Source organism: Furipterus horrens, unplaced genomic scaffold (genome assembly GCF_987537825.1).
Source record: "Furipterus horrens unplaced genomic scaffold, mFurHor1.1.pri manual_scaffold_6, whole genome shotgun sequence".
NCBI classification, from domain to species: Eukaryota; Metazoa; Chordata; class Mammalia; order Chiroptera; family Furipteridae; genus Furipterus; species Furipterus horrens.
The window spans coordinates 16,005,823-16,024,245 of record NW_028327176.1 but is presented as its reverse complement, the minus strand read 5'-3'; the positions used below and the strand labels follow the sequence as shown (position 1 = coordinate 16,024,245).

The 18,423-nt window shown below is 46.2% G+C and overlaps 1 protein-coding gene across 1 annotated transcript; it reads left to right on the top strand.

The window, feature by feature from the left end:
- The first annotated feature begins 502 nt into the window (after positions 1 to 502).
- TRIM54 (tripartite motif containing 54) lies at positions 503 to 18,386 on the top strand. The gene is made up of 9 exons (XM_090281022.1): positions 503 to 1,025; positions 14,322 to 14,494; positions 14,987 to 15,158; positions 16,531 to 16,626; positions 16,974 to 17,207; positions 17,459 to 17,481; positions 17,597 to 17,721; positions 17,859 to 17,942; positions 18,267 to 18,386. The coding sequence occupies exons 1-9, from the start codon at positions 858 to 860 to the stop codon at positions 18,275 to 18,277; spliced, it is 1,086 nt and encodes a 361-aa protein (XP_090137148.1). The 5' UTR covers positions 503 to 857; the 3' UTR covers positions 18,278 to 18,386.
- The last annotated feature ends 37 nt before the right edge of the window (positions 18,387 to 18,423 follow it).

Sequence of the window (18,423 nt, the reverse complement as noted above, 5' to 3'; positions counted from 1 at the left end):
CCCTGGCATGACTGTCAGCTCTAGCCTCCTGAGCCTCTTTTCCTAGGGCAATACAGGAAAGTTCTGGTGCCTCTGTTCTGAATCACGGGGTTCAGAGGAAGAGGGCCAGGGTTACTGGCTGCACCTTGGAGGCAGAAGTTTTCACTGGCTGTCTGAAGGTCTAGTAAGATCAGTCCTCACACCCTGAGCCCTGTGTGGTCCCTCTCAAACAGGTCAATATAGACTGTATCACTGCCCCAGAAGTAGGGCCGAAGCCAGAGCGTGGGGCTCGGGCTCACAGGAGCCTGCCAACTGGGAGCAAGTGGGAGCTCAGTACCTTTGCTGGCCCACCTTTCACCATAAGCAGTGAAGCTCACCCCTGCTCTTGCTCAAGAGAGTCACCCATTCCTGAGTGAGTCAGGGTCACTCATTCGGTGACAGCTGTGGCTCGCCTTACATGAGCTAAATTGGGAGTTGGAATGTAACACAGATGCCCCTTGTTCCCCACCCCCACATTAAAATTAATCTCCTCTCTGGGGAGTGAGGGACAGACAGTGCGGCCCAGAGAGTGAACAAGAGTCATTTGGGGAACAAAAGGAGACATTTCTGGGGGCAGAGTTACTCAGGGAGTGAGGGGTCAACAGAGCTGCACGTGTCTGGCTTGGGTACAGAGCAAAGAAGAGAGACGAGAGGTGTCTGAAAGCAGATCTCTGAGGGCGAGGCGCATTGTCAGGGGAAGGCACAGGAGCGATAGCGGAGCTATTTCAAGAGTTAGCAGCAAAAGGGAACGTAGGAATCCACAGACTGTAACGTAAACGAGACAGGGTCCAGAAGCAGAGAGGGGAGGCCAAGGCCAGGTAGGCACCATCACTGAGGGGATGAACTTCGCAGTGGGTTTCAAGCCGCTGCTAGGGGATGCACACAGCATGGACAACCTGGAGAAGCAGCTCATCTGCCCCATCTGCCTGGAGATGTTCTCCAAGCCGGTGGTGATCCTGCCCTGCCAGCACAACCTGTGCCGAAAGTGCGCCAATGACGTCTTCCAGGTGGGCCAGGGCAGGGGCAGGGCCAAGGGAAGCCGGGCAGGCTCGTGGGAGACCTTTCCTCAGGTCGGAGCTGAGCCCCCAGAAGGTGATGGGCAGAGGGCTCTATGGGATGGGTGGTGGCTGTCCTGACTGAAGGGCAGGTGAAGATCTGGGGTTCTGGGAGAGCCCACAGCAAGCATGAGTCAGCAGCTGGCCTGTCGGCTGCCGAGGACAACCTGTGCGTGGAGGGCCGCTGGAATGGTGGTGTCTACAGAGAAAAGAAGACCCCCATGGAAGGCGGGGGTCGGGGGGAGGTGAGCCTACTCTGGGCTGGATAACAGTCTGTGCTAGACTCTGCATTCCAATTTGGAGTTTCAGGTTTTGAAAACATTGTGGAAAATCTGGAGAAAATAACATTGAGATAATGAAATATGAAAAAGAAACCTCATGAGAGGTCCATGATGACAGTGAAATATCTGTGTTTGAGGCAGAGTTCAGCAAATCCATCTTTGGGGGGCATAGGCAGTGGGCAGGAGACTGGGAACTCTCCCCAATCAAAAGAGTCACACTTGTGCCTCACTTCAGACTAGTCAATAAAGGGATCTCTGGTTAAAAAAGATGGAAGTCACTTAAACAGAGAGAAGGCAGAGAAGAAATTTTACTTCTCAGAAACGCAACCAGTTTGGGTTTACGTGTGGTCATGGGGCAAAGCAGACCTAATCAAATGCACAAATATCAGTTTAGCTACTGGTTTCAAAAAGAAAAGCAGCATATACCAGAATTATTTTTTTTCATTCAGCACTTTATTTATTTTTTAGAGAGAGGAGAAGGGAGGGAGAAAGAGAGAGAAACATCTATCAGCTGCCTCTCGATTGCCTTTCTCACACATCCCCAACTGGGGACCTGGCCCACAACCCAGGCATGTGCTGTGACTGGGAATCGAACCAATGACCTTTGGGTTCACAGGACAGTGCTCAATCCATTGAGCTGCATCCGCCAGGGCCAGAATGGTTTATAAGCGCGCTTTCTTTCTTGGCCTGTTTCACTGGTATGGATTCTAGTAACCTACAAACGGGGACGAAGGTCCGGGAGAGAGGAGAAAAGACACACACGCACACACCTCTTGCTAATGAAATGAAAACTGAAAGGACCAGAGCTGGCTTGCTTAGGACGCATGGCAGGGACAAAGAACACCATGAACACATTCTTCATCTGCGCCGGAAATTATGAGGAAGTGTGAACACAAGTGATTTTTAACTTAACCGAGAAAACACTTCCCTTTTAACTTCGTTGGGGCGGTGTGTTTGGGCGAGGGAAGTAGTGGGCTCACTAAATCTGGTCATCCCTCAGCTGTGCCCCAGGGCCCACGCTTTCTGTTGTCTGCCATCTTCACTCAGTGCCCTGCAGTCTTTCCTGCCACCTTCCCATCGAGGCCCATTCCCATCTCCTAGTCCTCTATGAGTCTGTTTGGCCCCAGAGTATCTCAGAGCAGTGATTTTCCCTCTCTGGGGGCCTAGGCAGACTGTTATGCCTCCCTACCCTGGGCATCAAGTCCTGTACGAGAGGCTATGCCTTGCCCACCATCTTGGTTTTTCCCTTCATCTGAGTAACTGAACATTCTTCAGGCTGAGAGGCCTAGGATGGAACGGCAAAAAGACTTGCCTCCCCCTCTCATGAAGTTTGAGTGAAGCATCTTTCATTAAAGCCTGAAATATGTGGGAGCAAAAAGAAGTTTTCAAAGTTAGGGTAATGTGTCTGTAAAAAAAAAAAAATGATCAGAGTATTAAAGTGCAAGACACACAGTGTCATCGGGCAGAGGGACCCAGGGACAGGAGGCTAGAAGATGGTTAAATGATCTCCCTTGTTCAAGTTAGTCCTCTGTCTTCAGGCACACTTGCTTTGGTTCCCCAAGAGACCTGGGGATGCTTTGGACAAAGCCCCGTGCAGAGTATTTGGGCGATGATATGATCCCCAGGGCTTTGGGGTAGTTCTGTGGGTCTTTGCAAGTACAGAGGACCCCTGGGCCCTCCGAGCAGAGAAGAGCGAACAGCTTGTTTCCTTGCTGCTTTATTTGGCTGGCCTGGTGGGAGGCTGACCCAGTTCTTCAGCTGCACTTATGTATATACATTTCAGCAGATCTTCCTCTGAAAGATGAGCATATTTAGTTTTTTCACACGTTGCCTCCACATTTTGACAACTCTAGACATAATCAGATTGTCTGTTTTCTAAGTATGGGGACAAGAATAGGACTTTTGGATTCTCTGTCTTCATGCCACTTAGGAAGAATGCTCTTGGAACATTGCCTAGAAAGTTAATAGGACTTATAAAAATGATAGCAGTATATTTTACACACACACACACACACACACTTTTTTTTTTTTCCAAACAGTAGGAATTTATATCATGAAAAGTGAATCTTCACTTCAGGTGCTAAATTTTCTTCTCCAGATGGAAGTAGCCATTACCAACTTTGTTGGGTAGCCTTCTAGAAATCTTCCATGGATAGGTATGGGTATGTGTGTATATGTACACATATATTTAAACTAGACTCGTTCTACACCTGCCTTTGTTTACTTACACTTTCTTGGCAGTCACGCCATATCCACACGTTCAGATTTCCACATTCATGTTTTCCTTTTTAAATGGCTATATGGTGTTCCATTTTTATGACTGGGCCACAGTCTCCTTAATCAGTCCTCTAAAACATTTAGATGGTGTCCAGTGTTTCGCTGTTCTAAAAACTGCCCGAATGGACAACAAACAAGAATTTTAGAGAATTATGATTTTGTAACAGCAGGTAAACTGGAGAGCCAGGAAGCAAAATTTGAAAAGTTAAAACATTTAATTGGAAGTGTTTGGGAGGAAATCATTCATAATCTCACCTCCCCCAACACAATTAATTTACAATTAATTTTCATGTTTACATATTACTTTCAAGCCTTTGTCCCCATACGTATTTTATTTTTACATAGTTGCCTTTAGAGCTGTGATTTCTCTCTCTCTCTCTGAATTTAAACATCATAAAACACCGAAACACCATATTAGCCCCTTTAATTTCTCCCTCCCTCTTTCCCCACATGCACCCACTCAGCTACCAAGCATTTTGACGAGAAGAAAGCTGTTGGTGTGGGAATTTGACACAAGCATCTTCTCATGTGTTTATGCATTTGGAAACTCTTTGTGCCTGAACTACTTTAAAACAAGCCTTCCGTTTATTTTTATACTTGTCCCCTCTTCGCTGTGGGCACTTGTTTATGAACTGCAACCTGTTGCAACTTAACAGACAACCAGACGGCCTTGTAAGATCGGTCAGGAACAGCTTTTCTGGGGATGTCCATTTAGGGAGAGATTTACAGAGATGGAAATATCAAGAAAGGGGCCTCCTTCTCTAGGAAAGGGTGGTCTAGGAAAAGGATGACCTCTGGGTTGTGTCATCACCACCACCACCCCCGAATTCCAGTTCTTTGTCAGATGATCGTTAGGACCTGTTGTCATCAAGTACAGGCCTGCCAGTGAAAACCCCACGCAGCCTCCCTCCTGGACCACTTCCACCTGCTACTGAGGGCACCGGGACCTCCCCAGCTCAGCCTTGGGCAAGTCTCCTTTATGAGAAATTGATTTCTTGAAATTTTGTGAATTGCATTAACCTTGAAGGAGGGTTAAAGATCTTATTGACCTGGAAGAAACTTGATTCAGTGGGGAACAAAAACCTAGACTGAGACTTAGCATTCCTGGATCTCCTTAAACCAGTTTCTTCCTTAATTTACCATGTGATATACATCAAGCTACTTCACCTCTTCAAACCTCTTTACATACATACATATATATATATATATATATATATATATATGAAAGAGAAAGGATTTTAAAACTGATCTTTAACATCCTTGTAATTCTAACAATTTGATTTTATAAGTTCAAGAATTATTATGGATTCCATTTTAAGGGCTTTCCATTCTGTTGCTAACGTCTCCATTTGACTCCCTCTTCTGTTCCTCAACTGTCCTTTCAACTCACCCCCATCTGTTAGTCCCTTGTGCCAGGTTCCTTGCTAGATTCTGTCAGGCAGAGCTAACCCTCCACTCAAAATCACTCTCCCACACACACCGGAGGTTTTGCCAACACCTGGATTCTTCTAAGGCTCTTCAACTTTTCTCCAAACGTCTGGTCTTCCGCCCATTATTTCCCCATGGTTTCTTCAGTATATCCCAAAACTGGCTCAGAGGATCTGCATGGTCCACTATGCATCACTGGCCAGGCCACCAGTGTGGACGAGAACGCCTCCAACATCCCCACCCCCTTGCATCCCGGGCCAGCATCCCAAATCAGCAGCACCCTGAGTAGTCAGGGAAGAGGAAAAACATTCTGACATAAGCGTAGATTTGATAGAGTAACTGCTTTCACAGAGCACCTTTCTAGGTGGTGCATTTCTATTAGATGCTCTGAAATGTTACAAAGGAAATAGAACACATCACAGAGCCTAAAAGAGTGACAGCTCATGGCATATATGCCACATAAAAGCCCTGAACATAGCCTAGAATTAAATTCCATTTATGGATTTTATCTCGTTGTATCCTTCCCAGTAAATAAAGAACAGTTATTTCAGGTACCGTGGTTCTGTGTGAGCATATATTTTTAAGGTCCAGAGCAGTGCTTTATAATTTATAGAGAAGCTTCACATGCATGATTTCATCTGAGTTAAGTAGAATGGGTGTTATTGCTGTTTTATAGAGAGAACATAGGAAAGAGGTTACAGTCACACAAACAAAGGGACAGAGCAGGAACATAAATCTAGGTGTTCTGTTTCCTAGAGTGATGGAATTTCCTTTACACATCACATCATCGGCACATAAAATTTTACTTTACGGGGCTGGCTCTCTTGTTTACACAATCTTACAGTGTAAGATGAAAAATAAAAACAAAGACATTTATGTGTACAACAGAGCCCATCAGTTATTTCTTAATCTTGAAATACAATAGAATGATAAACAAAAGCAAAAGAAAGGATTTTTTAAAATTATATTTATTTTTAGAGAGAGGGGAAGGGAGGAAGAAAGACAGAGAGAAACATCAATGTCTGGTTGCCTCTCACACACCCACAACCAGGGACCTGGCATACATCCCAGGCTTGTAACCTGACTGGGAACTGAACCAGTGACCCCTTGGTTTGCAGGCCAGTGCTCAATCCACTGAGCCACACCAGCCAGGGCTATGGATTCTTTTTAAGGACGGTGTGTGTGTGTGTGTGCATGCACACGTGTGTATTTATTTATTTGTTTATCAATGGTTTTGAGAGTGCAGTTATTAAAGCTGGGGACAGTGAAACATGAAAGGGCCTAGGATAGAAGAAGCAACAGGAGAAGACCAGGCGGGGCTGCTTTGGCTTCCTAGAAAGGTTATGGAAAAGAAGTGAGTCAAGGCAGGGCTACTGTCAACTCACTGGAGAGTCAGAAAGAAGGGGACCTTGAGGACAGGGTCAGGGGGTTAGTCCTGGACGAGCTGCTGCTGCCCATCGCTTCCATGGTTGCAAGTCTCGTGGGGCCCCTTAAGTTTAGAAGATGTGTGCATGAAATACTGGTTACTTCCTAGTAGAGAAAAGATTAAATGAGCTATTAATGGAATTATGTATCGTTTTTAACCAAGTTCTTGATAACATGGGGAGATATTCATGTCATGATTTTAGATGAAAAAAGCCAGATATAAATCTATATAGACAGTAGGATCCCAATGTGGAAATGTGTTATGAGGTGTCTTTTTGTAATGTCTTTGTATTCATCTACATTTCCCAAACTTCTCTGTATAAACCAGGCGACTTTCTCCAAGTAGCTACCCAGCATTTGCAAAAGGTTGGCTACAAGACATACCAGCTTTGATGGGAAGAGGGAGTCAGAAAAGGGTTAGTGCAAACTCCCCAAGCTTCACCTCCATCTCACCTTCCTGAGTTCACCATCACTGTGTACCGCCTGCACTGGGTATTTAATATTTCTATTTAAAAGGACTCAATTTTAAGACTTAAATATTTATCATCATTCTAAATTACAAAATTCATGAAAATCACCAGTTTTATAGGCTCATTGTTTTGTCTAATGTGCATTAAGATAAAGCCATAACAAATATAAATATCCATCCTCATACCACCTAAAATATCATCATCATCATCAGTATGTATATCATATTTTGGGAAACATTGATTTAGCACATGGATAGCACCATGAAGGCCTCTGAGCAACATGAGTGTTACGCCATGAGCTAGAGGGCCCTGGAAAATCCAAAAGATAGACTTTACTATTTTATTACTAGTCAAATTCAGCCCTAGCACCAAGGGCTCATATATACATTGGTTAGAGACTAGCAACAAGGTGGCAGGAGGACCTGAGCCTTGGGAAAGGTAAGGTTCTGTGGGGCCAGGGGGTGAACAGGAAAGCGGAGCTTGGCTGTGGTGTCTGCACCAGCCCTTAGCCAAATCGTGAAGAGGCACAAGCCTCCCCGCCACCTGCCCTGTGTGCTCTCAAGATCCCAAGAAAGGTGCTATTCAAACAAAGGATTTAGGGTGGACTGCCTAAGAATCGATGGCCTCCCGAACCCCCGGACCCGAGAATGGTAGTGATTAGCCGGTGGGGTGAGCTGCTGAAGGAATTTCTTCAGCAGCTGGGGAAGAGGCGGTCTGCTTTCCAAGTCCACCTAGGGTTCATCCCTGAAGTCAGTCTTGACTTCGAGGAGTCTGAAGTAGGGCCCTTGGCCAAGACCACCCAACAAGTCCTGGTTACTCTTTTTTTTTTTTTAACGTCCTTTTTTAATATTATGCTAAAGTACACAAGATATAAATTCACCATCTGAATCATTTTTAAATGTGTAGTCAATGGCATTAAGGATATTCACTTTGTTGTGCAACAAACACCACTATCCATCTCCAGAGCTCTGTCATCTTCCCAAGCTGAAACTCTGTTCCCATTAAACAATAACTCTCTGCCCCACTCTCCCCAGCTCCCTGGCAAGCAAGCACCTATGAATTTGACTATTCAAGATACCTCACAAAACAGGGATCATACAATATTTGTCCTTTTGTGTCAGACTTATTTCACTTAGCATATAATATCCTCGAGGTTGATCCATGTTGTAGCATGTAGTCCTGATTACTTTTATCTCTGTTATTTTCTACAATCTATGTGACTTGTATCAGTATCAAAGATTCTACTTCCTTCTGTGTCAAATGTGCATTTTGTTTCTATGTTGATAATATTGGGGTGGCCAAAAACTTCATTTAGTTTTTTCTCTATGATGGCTCTAGTAGTGCTTAGTCATCTTTAACTTCATTTGAAACTATTTTGTTAGATTGTATTGTGACAGCTGTCATATCAGTGAATTTTTAAAAATCTTATCAAAATTAGTGAATTTTTGTGTAGCCATTTTAATATTGAAAATGGAAGAAAATACTCAACATTTTTGGCATATTGTGCTTTATTTCAAGAAGGTAAAAATGAAACTGCAATACAAAAAAGATTTGTGCAGTGTATGGAGCAGGTGCTGTGACTGATTGAATGTGTCAAAAGTGGTTTGCTGGAAGTTTCTTGGTACTATTGACATTTTGACTAAATAATCCTTTGCTGTGGGGCTGTCTTATGCATTGGAAGATGTTTAGCAGCTCCCCTGGCCTCTACCCTCTAGAAGCCAATAGCAGGAGACAGCCAACACACTCAAAATAACCAAATCAAAGAAGTTATTGGTGAAAATGCAAAATGTGTCTTTTATTTTACAGAAAAAACTAAACAGAATTTTTGGCCAACCCAATATATTTTACTCAATTTCTTTTCTTAATTCTGCCAGCTTACTTTTCTTCTCCAGCTTTGATCACATTATCTCTTCTTTAATCAAAGAGACTGTTTTCCTTATTTCCTTAAAAATGTTATTTTGAAATTGCTCTATTTCTTGGAGCAATTGTTCTTCTAAAGTGTATTCTTCATCTGTCCTTTGCTTATCATGCTTTCTTTTTCCTATTCTTTTTGTATTATCTTGGCTTGCATCTCCTGTTGGATCTCTTTTGCTTATCGCTCCTCTTTGAATAGGGGTAGTTTTATCTGGTGCTGAAAGTGAATTCTTTACTTAACCTTCTGTTTACATTGGCTTTCTTCCACTGTTCTCCTAAATGTAAACTGGCTAGCCAGCTGTTATCATTGGTGTGTAATCTCTGTTTAATTCCTTGGCTTTTTGGGTGAATAGAAGGTTTAGGGCCTGGATTAGTAGACAGTTGAGTGTCTCAATTTGGTTATGCTATACCAGAATATTTTCACATAGAATCTGACTAATTATCCTCCCCAGGGGGCATGCATAGATCCATTGCAGGAGGTCTCCCTGAAATTTGAGCTATCTCCTCTCCTTTTCACAGACAAGCAGGTGATTCTGGTTGCAGGCTGGGCCCTTATCATGCTCCTGGCACAAGGGGTTTTCATTTGATGGGTCATCTTTTGTTTATCTCGGCTCAGATAACTTCAGTCCACAGTTGAATTTTTGGCTGCTGTTTCTGTCCTTTGTGAAAGGTTGATGTTTGGCTTCTCATGGCTTTCACTAAAATCTGTTTTACCTGAAACTCAGAGAGGCAAATATTGGAACTGATAACATAGGGTATTGATTACTAAATGGACTCTGGAGTCAGAGTGCCTGAGTTCAAATATTAGCTCTGCCACCTATTAGCCGATGACTATGTGCAATATATTTGACTTGTCTGGACTACAATTTCCTATCTTTGAAATGAAGCTAGTAGTGGTACCTACTTCATGAAGTTGATATGAGAATTAAATGAGTTCATACAAATAAAAGGACTTAAAGCAAAGCCTGGCATAAAGTAAGTGCTCAGTAGATGTTAGCACTATCATTATATTTCTTGTAGTTTAAGTTAGGGGATAAATGTTTATCTCCTCCACCATCTGTACAAGAGATTCTTGAGGATTAAATTCAGCGTTGTCTGGAAAGCCCATAGCACAGTACTTGATACATAATAGGCCCTCAAAACATGTGTGGATGGTTAAATAATGAGTATATAGGAAGGGTGCAGTGGGGGAGGAAGGTGGAGGAAAGAGGGTGCCTATGAGCTGGGCGAAGGCTTTAGAATATGTCCCCCCTTTTATTTTAACATTCAGATGTTTACTGAGCATTTTTTAAAAATATTTTTTAAATTTATTTTTATAGAGAGGGGGAGGGAGGAAGAAAGAGAGGAAGAGAAACATCAGCGTGAGAGAGAAACATGCCCTGATCCAGGATCCAACCTGCAACCCAGGCATTTGTCCTGACCTGGATCAACCTGGTGACCTTTTGCTTTGTGGGATGATGCCCAACCAAGTGGGCCACACAGATCAGGGCCTGAGCATCTTTATAGGCTTCCCATCAGCTAACCAAAGTGTCAACATAAGAAACATCCAGACTTCCGGCCAAATGGAGGCGTAGACAGACACACTGCGTCTCCCTCCACAACTAAGAAGGAAAACAACTACCTCAAAACTAGAAACAACCAGATGTTCCAGAAATTCAAACTACATGGAAGTCCAGCAAGCAAAGATATAAAGAAAAAATACTCATCCAGACAGGTAGGAGGGGCAGAGCCAGCGCAGAGAGGATGTAGTGTGGTGGCAGCAGCTGCAGAAGCAGCGGCGGGCCATCGGAAAGTGCAGTCACACATTTTAAAAAGTCAGGAGGGACACCTGGGGAGCGTTCCCAGCTCCTCACCAGACCTTGCAGCTCACAGTCTCAGTACCAGGGAAAATCAAGCCTCATTGCTTCTGACTGTGCAAACCAGTGGGGGTTGGGGGTGGAGGCAGAAACTGCTGGTCTCAGCAGAATCTGCTTGTTTAAAGGGCTCTCACGGTCCTAGAACATCCGCAGACCCACCTACTCTGGGAACGATGGCCAAGGCAGCAGCTGGAGGGCCATCAGTTCGGTGCAGAAGTGGGAGAGGTGCCTGGAAAAGGGGCAAGTGCTGAGCAAGCAACATTGTTCCCTCTCAGACCCCTCCCCACATACAGCGCCACAACGTGGTGAAACAGGTCGCCCTGTACTGACAAATCCCTAAAGCTCTACCCCTTACAACGTAACAGGAGCCACAGCTCTACCTAAGGCACAGAGGCAAACAAACACAGGAGCCTGTCAGAATGAAGAGACAGAGAAGTATGGCCCAAAAGGGGAAATGAATCAAGGTTCCAGTGGGAGAACTAAGCGACAAGGAGATAGACAACCTAACAGATGCAGAATTCAAAACACTGGTGTTAAAGATGCTCACAGGCTTGACAGATATGCTTGAGTATGGCAAACGCATAAGAGAAGTGAAGGCTATGCTAAGTGAAATGAAGGAAAATCCACACAAAACCAATGGTGAAGGGAAGGAAACTGGGGTGCAAATCAATGAGTTGGAACATAAGGAAGGAAAAAAAGACCAGTCAACCAGCGCAGAATGAGGAAGCAGGAATTGAAAAAAATGAGGAAAACTTCCCAAATTTTGCAAAGGAGATGGACATACAGGTCCAGGAAGCACGGAGGGTCCCAGGCGAGCTGGACCCAGAGGGGACCACACCAGGACGCATCATGACTGAGATGCCAAAGGTGAAAGATAAAGACAGAGTCCTGGGGGTAGCAAGAGAGAGGTGGAGAGTTGCCTATAGGAGTGTGGCTATAGGACTATCAGCTGATTTCTCAGAGGACATTTTGCAGGCAGAAAGGGACTGGCAAACAGCATTCAATGTGATGAAAGGCAACCTGCAACCAGCATTACTCTATCATGGCTACCCACCATGGCCTGCTCAGTTAGGAATTTATGATCAGATAACCCTGTAAGGTTCCTTTCCATAGAACCCCCCTTTTTCACCCACAAAAGAGAAGTAAGTTCCCTGCAGGAACTTGCAGGCTTCGAGTTTCCCCAACACCTTACTCACTTGATTCTAAATATTAAAAGATAACTGTTCTAACTTAAAGCCCAGTGATCTTACACTTTAATCCATCCCTAAACTAAACTAAACAATATTTATATAATCTAGTTACTGAGAAAGACAAATACACAAACACAGTCTTGGATCCCCTCAAACTAATTTGTTCCAACTTTATGATGGGCTAAAGCATTAACGTCCTATAATTCTCAAGAAATCCCCCCAAATGTATTTGTGACATGCCAGTCACCCTCCCCAAGATAGGCTGCGCACTTCACAATGAGGCCACATTTCCTGACTTGCCTGCATCTCTTGCTACCAAAGGATCAACTAAAACTCAGAACTTGGGTGCCCTCTAGGTGTTATAGGATGCTACTACACACACACAGGATGTGATTACTGCATAATTTGGAGAACCTGATGGAACAACATTGCAGGAAATACATCTGAATATACAAAGTCCCAGGTGACTGCTCTCTCTCTATTACTCTCTAGAAGTGTGTGGTCTTCTGGTCACTTAGGATTAGGTTCTGCTGTAAGTGACAGAAAAGCCCAAATCACAATAGCTTCAAGAAGGTAAAATTTTTCTTTTTCTCTCAATTGAAAGTATGGGTAGGCAGTCCAGGACCGTCTCATCAGAAACTATCTCCTTTTATCTTGCTGCATTCTCGCGCTGTGGCTACCTCCTGGCTCAAGATGTCTGCTTCAGTGTGAACCATTCTATCTTCATTTCACTCAGCAGGAAGGTGAAAAGAAGAGTAGGGCATGTCTCTCCCATCAAAGATGAAGTAAGTCTTCACTCAACGTCATCAATAGTTTCTATGACTTTAAGTGAATGATGTAAACCAAACCAACTTTACTGCAGGCTAATTGATATGAACAAGAGCTAAGTTCCTGTGACTTCTCATCGGTCCTATCTGAGGACCTGTACACTTCGTAGAAATGGCACAAAATATGTCTATCAATATATCCCATTGGCCAGAACACAGTCCCTTGGCCACACTCAGCTGGAAGAGAGGTTTGGACACATGTTCTTTAGTCCACGCATCTTGCTAAAGCTTCAGGGGCCCTACAATTTAAGAAGAAAAAGGGGTGACTAATGAGGAACAACAAGCATTCTCTACCAGTGTTTCATCTCTGCCACTCAGCGCAAATTAACTCCTTTCTCCTCTCTGCGGACCAGCCTTCTCTGTTCACAGTTTCTGAACCCTCACACTTTCTTCTTTCACTTGAACAAGACTTTGGGGGGCCACACTGGCAACTCTTAGCCCAACACCACAGATCTTTTCAATTCCAAAGCTGCACATGGTCCAGCCACCTCAGGTTCTCTGTCTCAATGCCAAGTTCTTAGTGAGAAAGATTGATCTGTCCTGCTTGGGTCAGGTGATCACCTCCCCACCTCCGAGCCAGTTGTCTGTGGCCTAGGGCATAACATGCCATTTTAGGTTGGTATGGAGCAAGTTCTCTGTAAGGTACAAAGGGAGGAAATGATGAGCATCTCTGGTAAGTCCTCCTGAGCTTACTCCTATCATCACAGCCAGGCCTCCAAATGTAGCTGTTGCTTTGCTTGTCCTCAGGACAGGACCCATTTATGCATATCTAGTCCTCAGTCTTTACTTTTACAGAGGTTGACTGCTTGCCCAAATGTGCAGAGCAGAATAGTGTCAAACCCAGCAAAAGAACCCAGAACTGATTCCTGGTCCCTGGGGAGGTTTCTCAGAATCACCAAGCATGATGGGGCTTGTTCAGCACTTGTCTCTGCTTACGCCCCTGCCCAGAGCTGTAGAACATCTCCCTGAGATGTGGCCCATGACAGTCCCAGGCTGGAGGACACTGGCTGTGTCACTTAGAGCCTTCCTGCCAAGGTCAATGTCACCTCACAACTCCAAGCTGGACCCCTTTGGGTAGATCCCATTCTGATTAGGCCTTGACTAAAACTAGGCTCTGGGTGCAGAGACACTCAAGGAGGTGGCTGAGTAATAAGATGAAGGTGTGCCCTGACCAGTGTGGCTCTGTTCACTGGGTGTTGTCTTGCAAAGCCAAAGATCACCAGTTCAATCCCTGGTCAGGGCACATGCCTGGGTTGCAGGTTTGGTCTCCAGTCAGAGCACATTTGAGAAGCAACCAATAGATGTTTCTCTCACACATCAATGTTTCTCTTCCTCTTTCTCCTCTTTTCCCCTCTCTAAAAATAAATAAATAGTCTTTTTAAAAATAATATAAAGGCAGGAAACAAGATCTCCATGGCCACCCACCCTGAGCTGATCCCAGAGGAAGGCCCAACCATAGAAAAGAGCTGATGCCACCCTCTCCATCATTCACCTGCCCCCCCACCTCTATTACCCACCCCCTGCCTCCCAGTTCCTTCAGGCCTCACGCTGCCTGTCTCTCACACTATCTGTCCCCACAGGCCTCAAACCCTCTATGGCAATCCCGGGGCTCCACCACTGTGTCTTCAGGAGGCCGTTTCCGCTGCCCATCTTGCAGGCATGAGGTTGTCCTGGACCGACATGGTGTCTACGGCCTGCAGCGAAACCTGCTAGTGGAGAACATTATCGACATTTACAAGCAGGAGTCTTCCCGGTAAGCTGTCAGGGACTCTTGTCTCTCTAAAGGGTGGGCCTGGTGCACAGCCTGGGAACCCATCAGGGCTGAAGGGAAGGTACCATATCAACCTGCCCCTTCAGTTTAGAGATGAGAGGAGTGGACCAGAGAAGGGGAGGGACTTTCCCAGGTCACTCAGCTCAGGTGGTCTCTGATTCCTGGTCACTGCTTCACCTTCCCCCTCTCCACCTGGCGATGGGCTGGCAGCCCGCCAGCAAGGTTTTTGCCAACCTGCCCTGTGGGCCTTCTCTGCCTCCTGGAACAGAGACTATTTTTGGAACTAAGCCCCTGCTACCCCTTAGCTCTTTCTGTTCCTCAAATGAAGAACACTGTGAAAGTTACTTACTTGCACAGCCACAGCACAGCTTCAGGGGCAGGAAAGGTGGTGGTGGTTGGCCTTGCACTTTTGGGTCTCATCTCCCACACTGGCCTGGCCCCTGTCCCTCCTGCCCCCTGCCCCCTCCCATCCAGGCCACTGCACTCCAAGGCTGAGCAGCACCTCATGTGTGAGGAACACGAAGAGGAGAAGATCAATATCTACTGCCTGAGCTGTGAAGTGCCCACCTGCTCTCTCTGCAAGGTCTTTGGTGCCCACAAGGACTGTGAGGTGGCCCCACTGCCCACCATTTACAAACGTCAGAAGGTATCAAGCAGCAGAGGGAGCAGACATGTGGGAGTGGGGGCAAAAGACAGGGTCTCTAACTTCAGCCTCTTACTCCACTTGGTTTAAAGGCAGGCAGATCAGGGCTAAAGTCCCAGCTCTATGGGAGACCTGGGGTAAGTCATTTGACCTCTCTGGCCTTCACTTTACTCGATTATAAACTGGGGATGAAAATGCCTACTTCTGAGAGTTGCTTTAGGAAAAAGTAAGATAATGGGTGCAAGCAGAGACATCCTGTGGTGGACTAGATACTCTCAAGGCCTTGTCTCCATCACACAGCTACATTCTACACAAAATATAATTTTAAAATTACATTGGTAGGCACAGAGGAAGTAAAGGAAATCTCCAAGAGGGAATGAGGGTGGAGAGAGGGGGCTAGAAAGATGAAACTATGTCTTCAAACCTCTAAAAGGTGGGGGGTCTGCAATGAAGACCCCCAAGAATCACAGGTTGAATTGGAATTGCAGAAACTAAAGCAATCAGTTCCACCACCTGGCTTTTGGCAAAGGCAAATGCAAACTCTCTCTGGAGAAAAGAAAATAAAGAAAATAAAAAAAGAAACCTTAGTTTAAGCCCTTGGGCTTTTATTAAATTAAAAACAACAAAAGATTAGCTCACAGTTGAAGATCCACAAAGAAATGTACCCCATTACAGAAGTAAGCAGAAACAAAAATTACAGATTTAGACTTCCAAGAAATTCAGATATTGAAATTGTTAAAGAATAGAAAGTCACTGTGTATAATATGCTCTAAAACGTGGAATTAAAAAACAAGCAATACTAGACTATCAAAAATGCAGATTTGACAAGACTCAAACAGAACTTTAAAAAATGACAGTACAATTGTTGAAATAAAACATTCAAAGGATGAATTAAGTGAGCAATTTCTCTGAAGAGAGAATTAGTGAACAGGAAGAGTGGACTGCAAAAATTGCCTAGAAAGCAGCCCTGGGAGATGAGAAGGTCTAACAGGTATCTAATCATAGCCACACGATGAGAAAAGAAAGAATATGGAAAAGAAGCAATGTTATCCTAACAGACAACCAGGAAGACTTTTTCAAAATTGATGGAAGGCATGAATCTACAGATAAAGCATCTAGCCCCGTGCCTCGCGCTTGGTGGAATGTCTCTTTTGGTGCTAGAGGATGTCCTCTCTCGACCTTCCAGAATCCATAGAATATACTTGCACACTTGGATGGTACCATGCCTGCTATATCTCTGGAATAGTTGCCCTGCAGATGCCCTGATGATGGGGTGCAGGGGCAGTTCTCTCCTAGGTAGCCCTGGTCACAGTGGGAGGGGTGCACCTCTAGACCAAGTCCTCCAGCCCTAAGTGCAAGTCTGTGTGTGTGGCAGAGTGAGCTCAGTGATGGCATCGCAATGCTGGTGGCGGGCAATGACCGTGTGCAAGCCGTGATCACACAGATGGAGGAGGTGTGCCAGACCATTGAGGTAAGCCTGGGATGGGAGGGAGGAAAATTTCTGGGCTCCTAGAGGTGGGTCACAAGTAGTGAAACGAGCTTAGTCAGACTGCTCAATTTGAGTCTCATTGTACACCTGAAACTTCCATGATGCTATATGTCCATTATATCTCAAAAAAATGTGTTATTGTTATTTCTGAAAAGATCTGGGAAACAGCAGCCTTTGGCAGGAGTTCTGGCTCTGCCACCTAATTTGTGGTGTAACTGACAGGTCACTTTTCTTCTTGGCTCTCTGTGACTTGTACTAAGTGGGGAGTGGAACAAGCTGCCAGGCGCTCTCCCAACTAGGAGGTCTTATCATTACTCCTTATCTTTCAGGACAACAGCCGGAGGCAGAAGCAGTTGCTAAACCAGAGGTTCGAGACCCTGTGCGCAGTGCTGGAGGAGCGCAAGGGTGAGCTGCTGCAGGCGCTGGCCCGGGAGCAGGAACAGAAGCTGCAGCGGGTCAGGGGCCTCATCCGCCAGTACGGAGACCACCTGGAGGCCTCCTCTAAGCTCGTGGAGTCTGCCATCCAGTCCATGGAGGAGCCACAGATGGCGCTCTATCTGCAAGTGAGCCCTGGGGGTGGGTGGCAGGCAGCATAGTCGCTAGAGTGGGGGCATTGGCACCTGGAAACCTGTGTTCAATCTGATCTCTGGCATCTACTTGCCCCATGGCCTTGGGGAAGTCACCCCCTCTGAGTCCATTCTCTCCTTAAGAATTGGGATATGCCTGCCCCCAGTCCCAGCCTACCCCGCAGGACTGTGGTACACTGCCAGAGTCTGGCACAATGCTTACTCTCACCCGCCTTTCTTCCCTACAGCAGGCCAAGGAGCTAATCAATAAGTGAGTAGGCGGAGCAGGGAGGGAAAGGAAGGGGCTGTGCGGGCGTTGCCGCCATGAGGGGGAGGTGGGGAAGGGTGCTAGGGCATTTCCAGATGAGCCGCTGCCACTGCTGCAGGGTCGGGGCAATGTCAAAGGTAGAGCTGGCAGGACGGCCAGAGCCAGGCTATGAAAGCATGGAGCAATTCACCGTGAGCGTGGAGCACGTGGCCGAAATGCTGAGGACCATCGACTTCCAGCCGGGTGAGGGAGCCAGGGAGGGGCCGCGGGCCTCGGGGACTGGATGTCCAGATCCTCTGGAGGGGGCGGGAAGGGACGGGTGGGGCATGACGGCCAGAGAAGCAGGGACACCACCTCACGGGGGTCTTTCTTCTGCCCAGGCGCTTGCGGGGAGGAAGAGGATGAGGAGGTGGCGTTTGACGGAGAAGAGGGCAGCGCAGGGCCGGAAGAAGAGCGGCTGGACGGTGAGTGCGGCCCAAATTGTGTAGCGGGCCTGGGTCATGCGCTCCTGCCCCTCCAGTGATTGCCTTCCCTGCGGGACCAGGGTTCGCTTGTACCCCCTACTCCTTTTAAGTGCCTTCCAAGCCCCCAGCAGGAGGGGAGCGCCCCTAGCGCAGGTGCAAAAGGACACTTTTTCTGCCAGCCATTCCTCTGGTGCTTTCGGACACCGGGGTGGGTGGGGACGTAGAGGAAACACCCACGTGTCTGGGAAAGGAGTGAGCTAGGTTTCCAAGTTGCCTTGTTCCTCTGGAGCCCCAGCCCACTGCAGCTTTCTTTCCTGGGGACAGGCCTGCACTGACCCTCTCCCTAAGTGGGGACCTCGCTCTCCGGTCCTGGAGGATCTGCGCAGAGATCACCGCGCCCCCCAGTTCAGCAGGGAAGCTGAATAAAGGGCTAACGCATCCCGACCGCAGCTTCTTTCACTGCTCACTCTCTCAGCCTCGG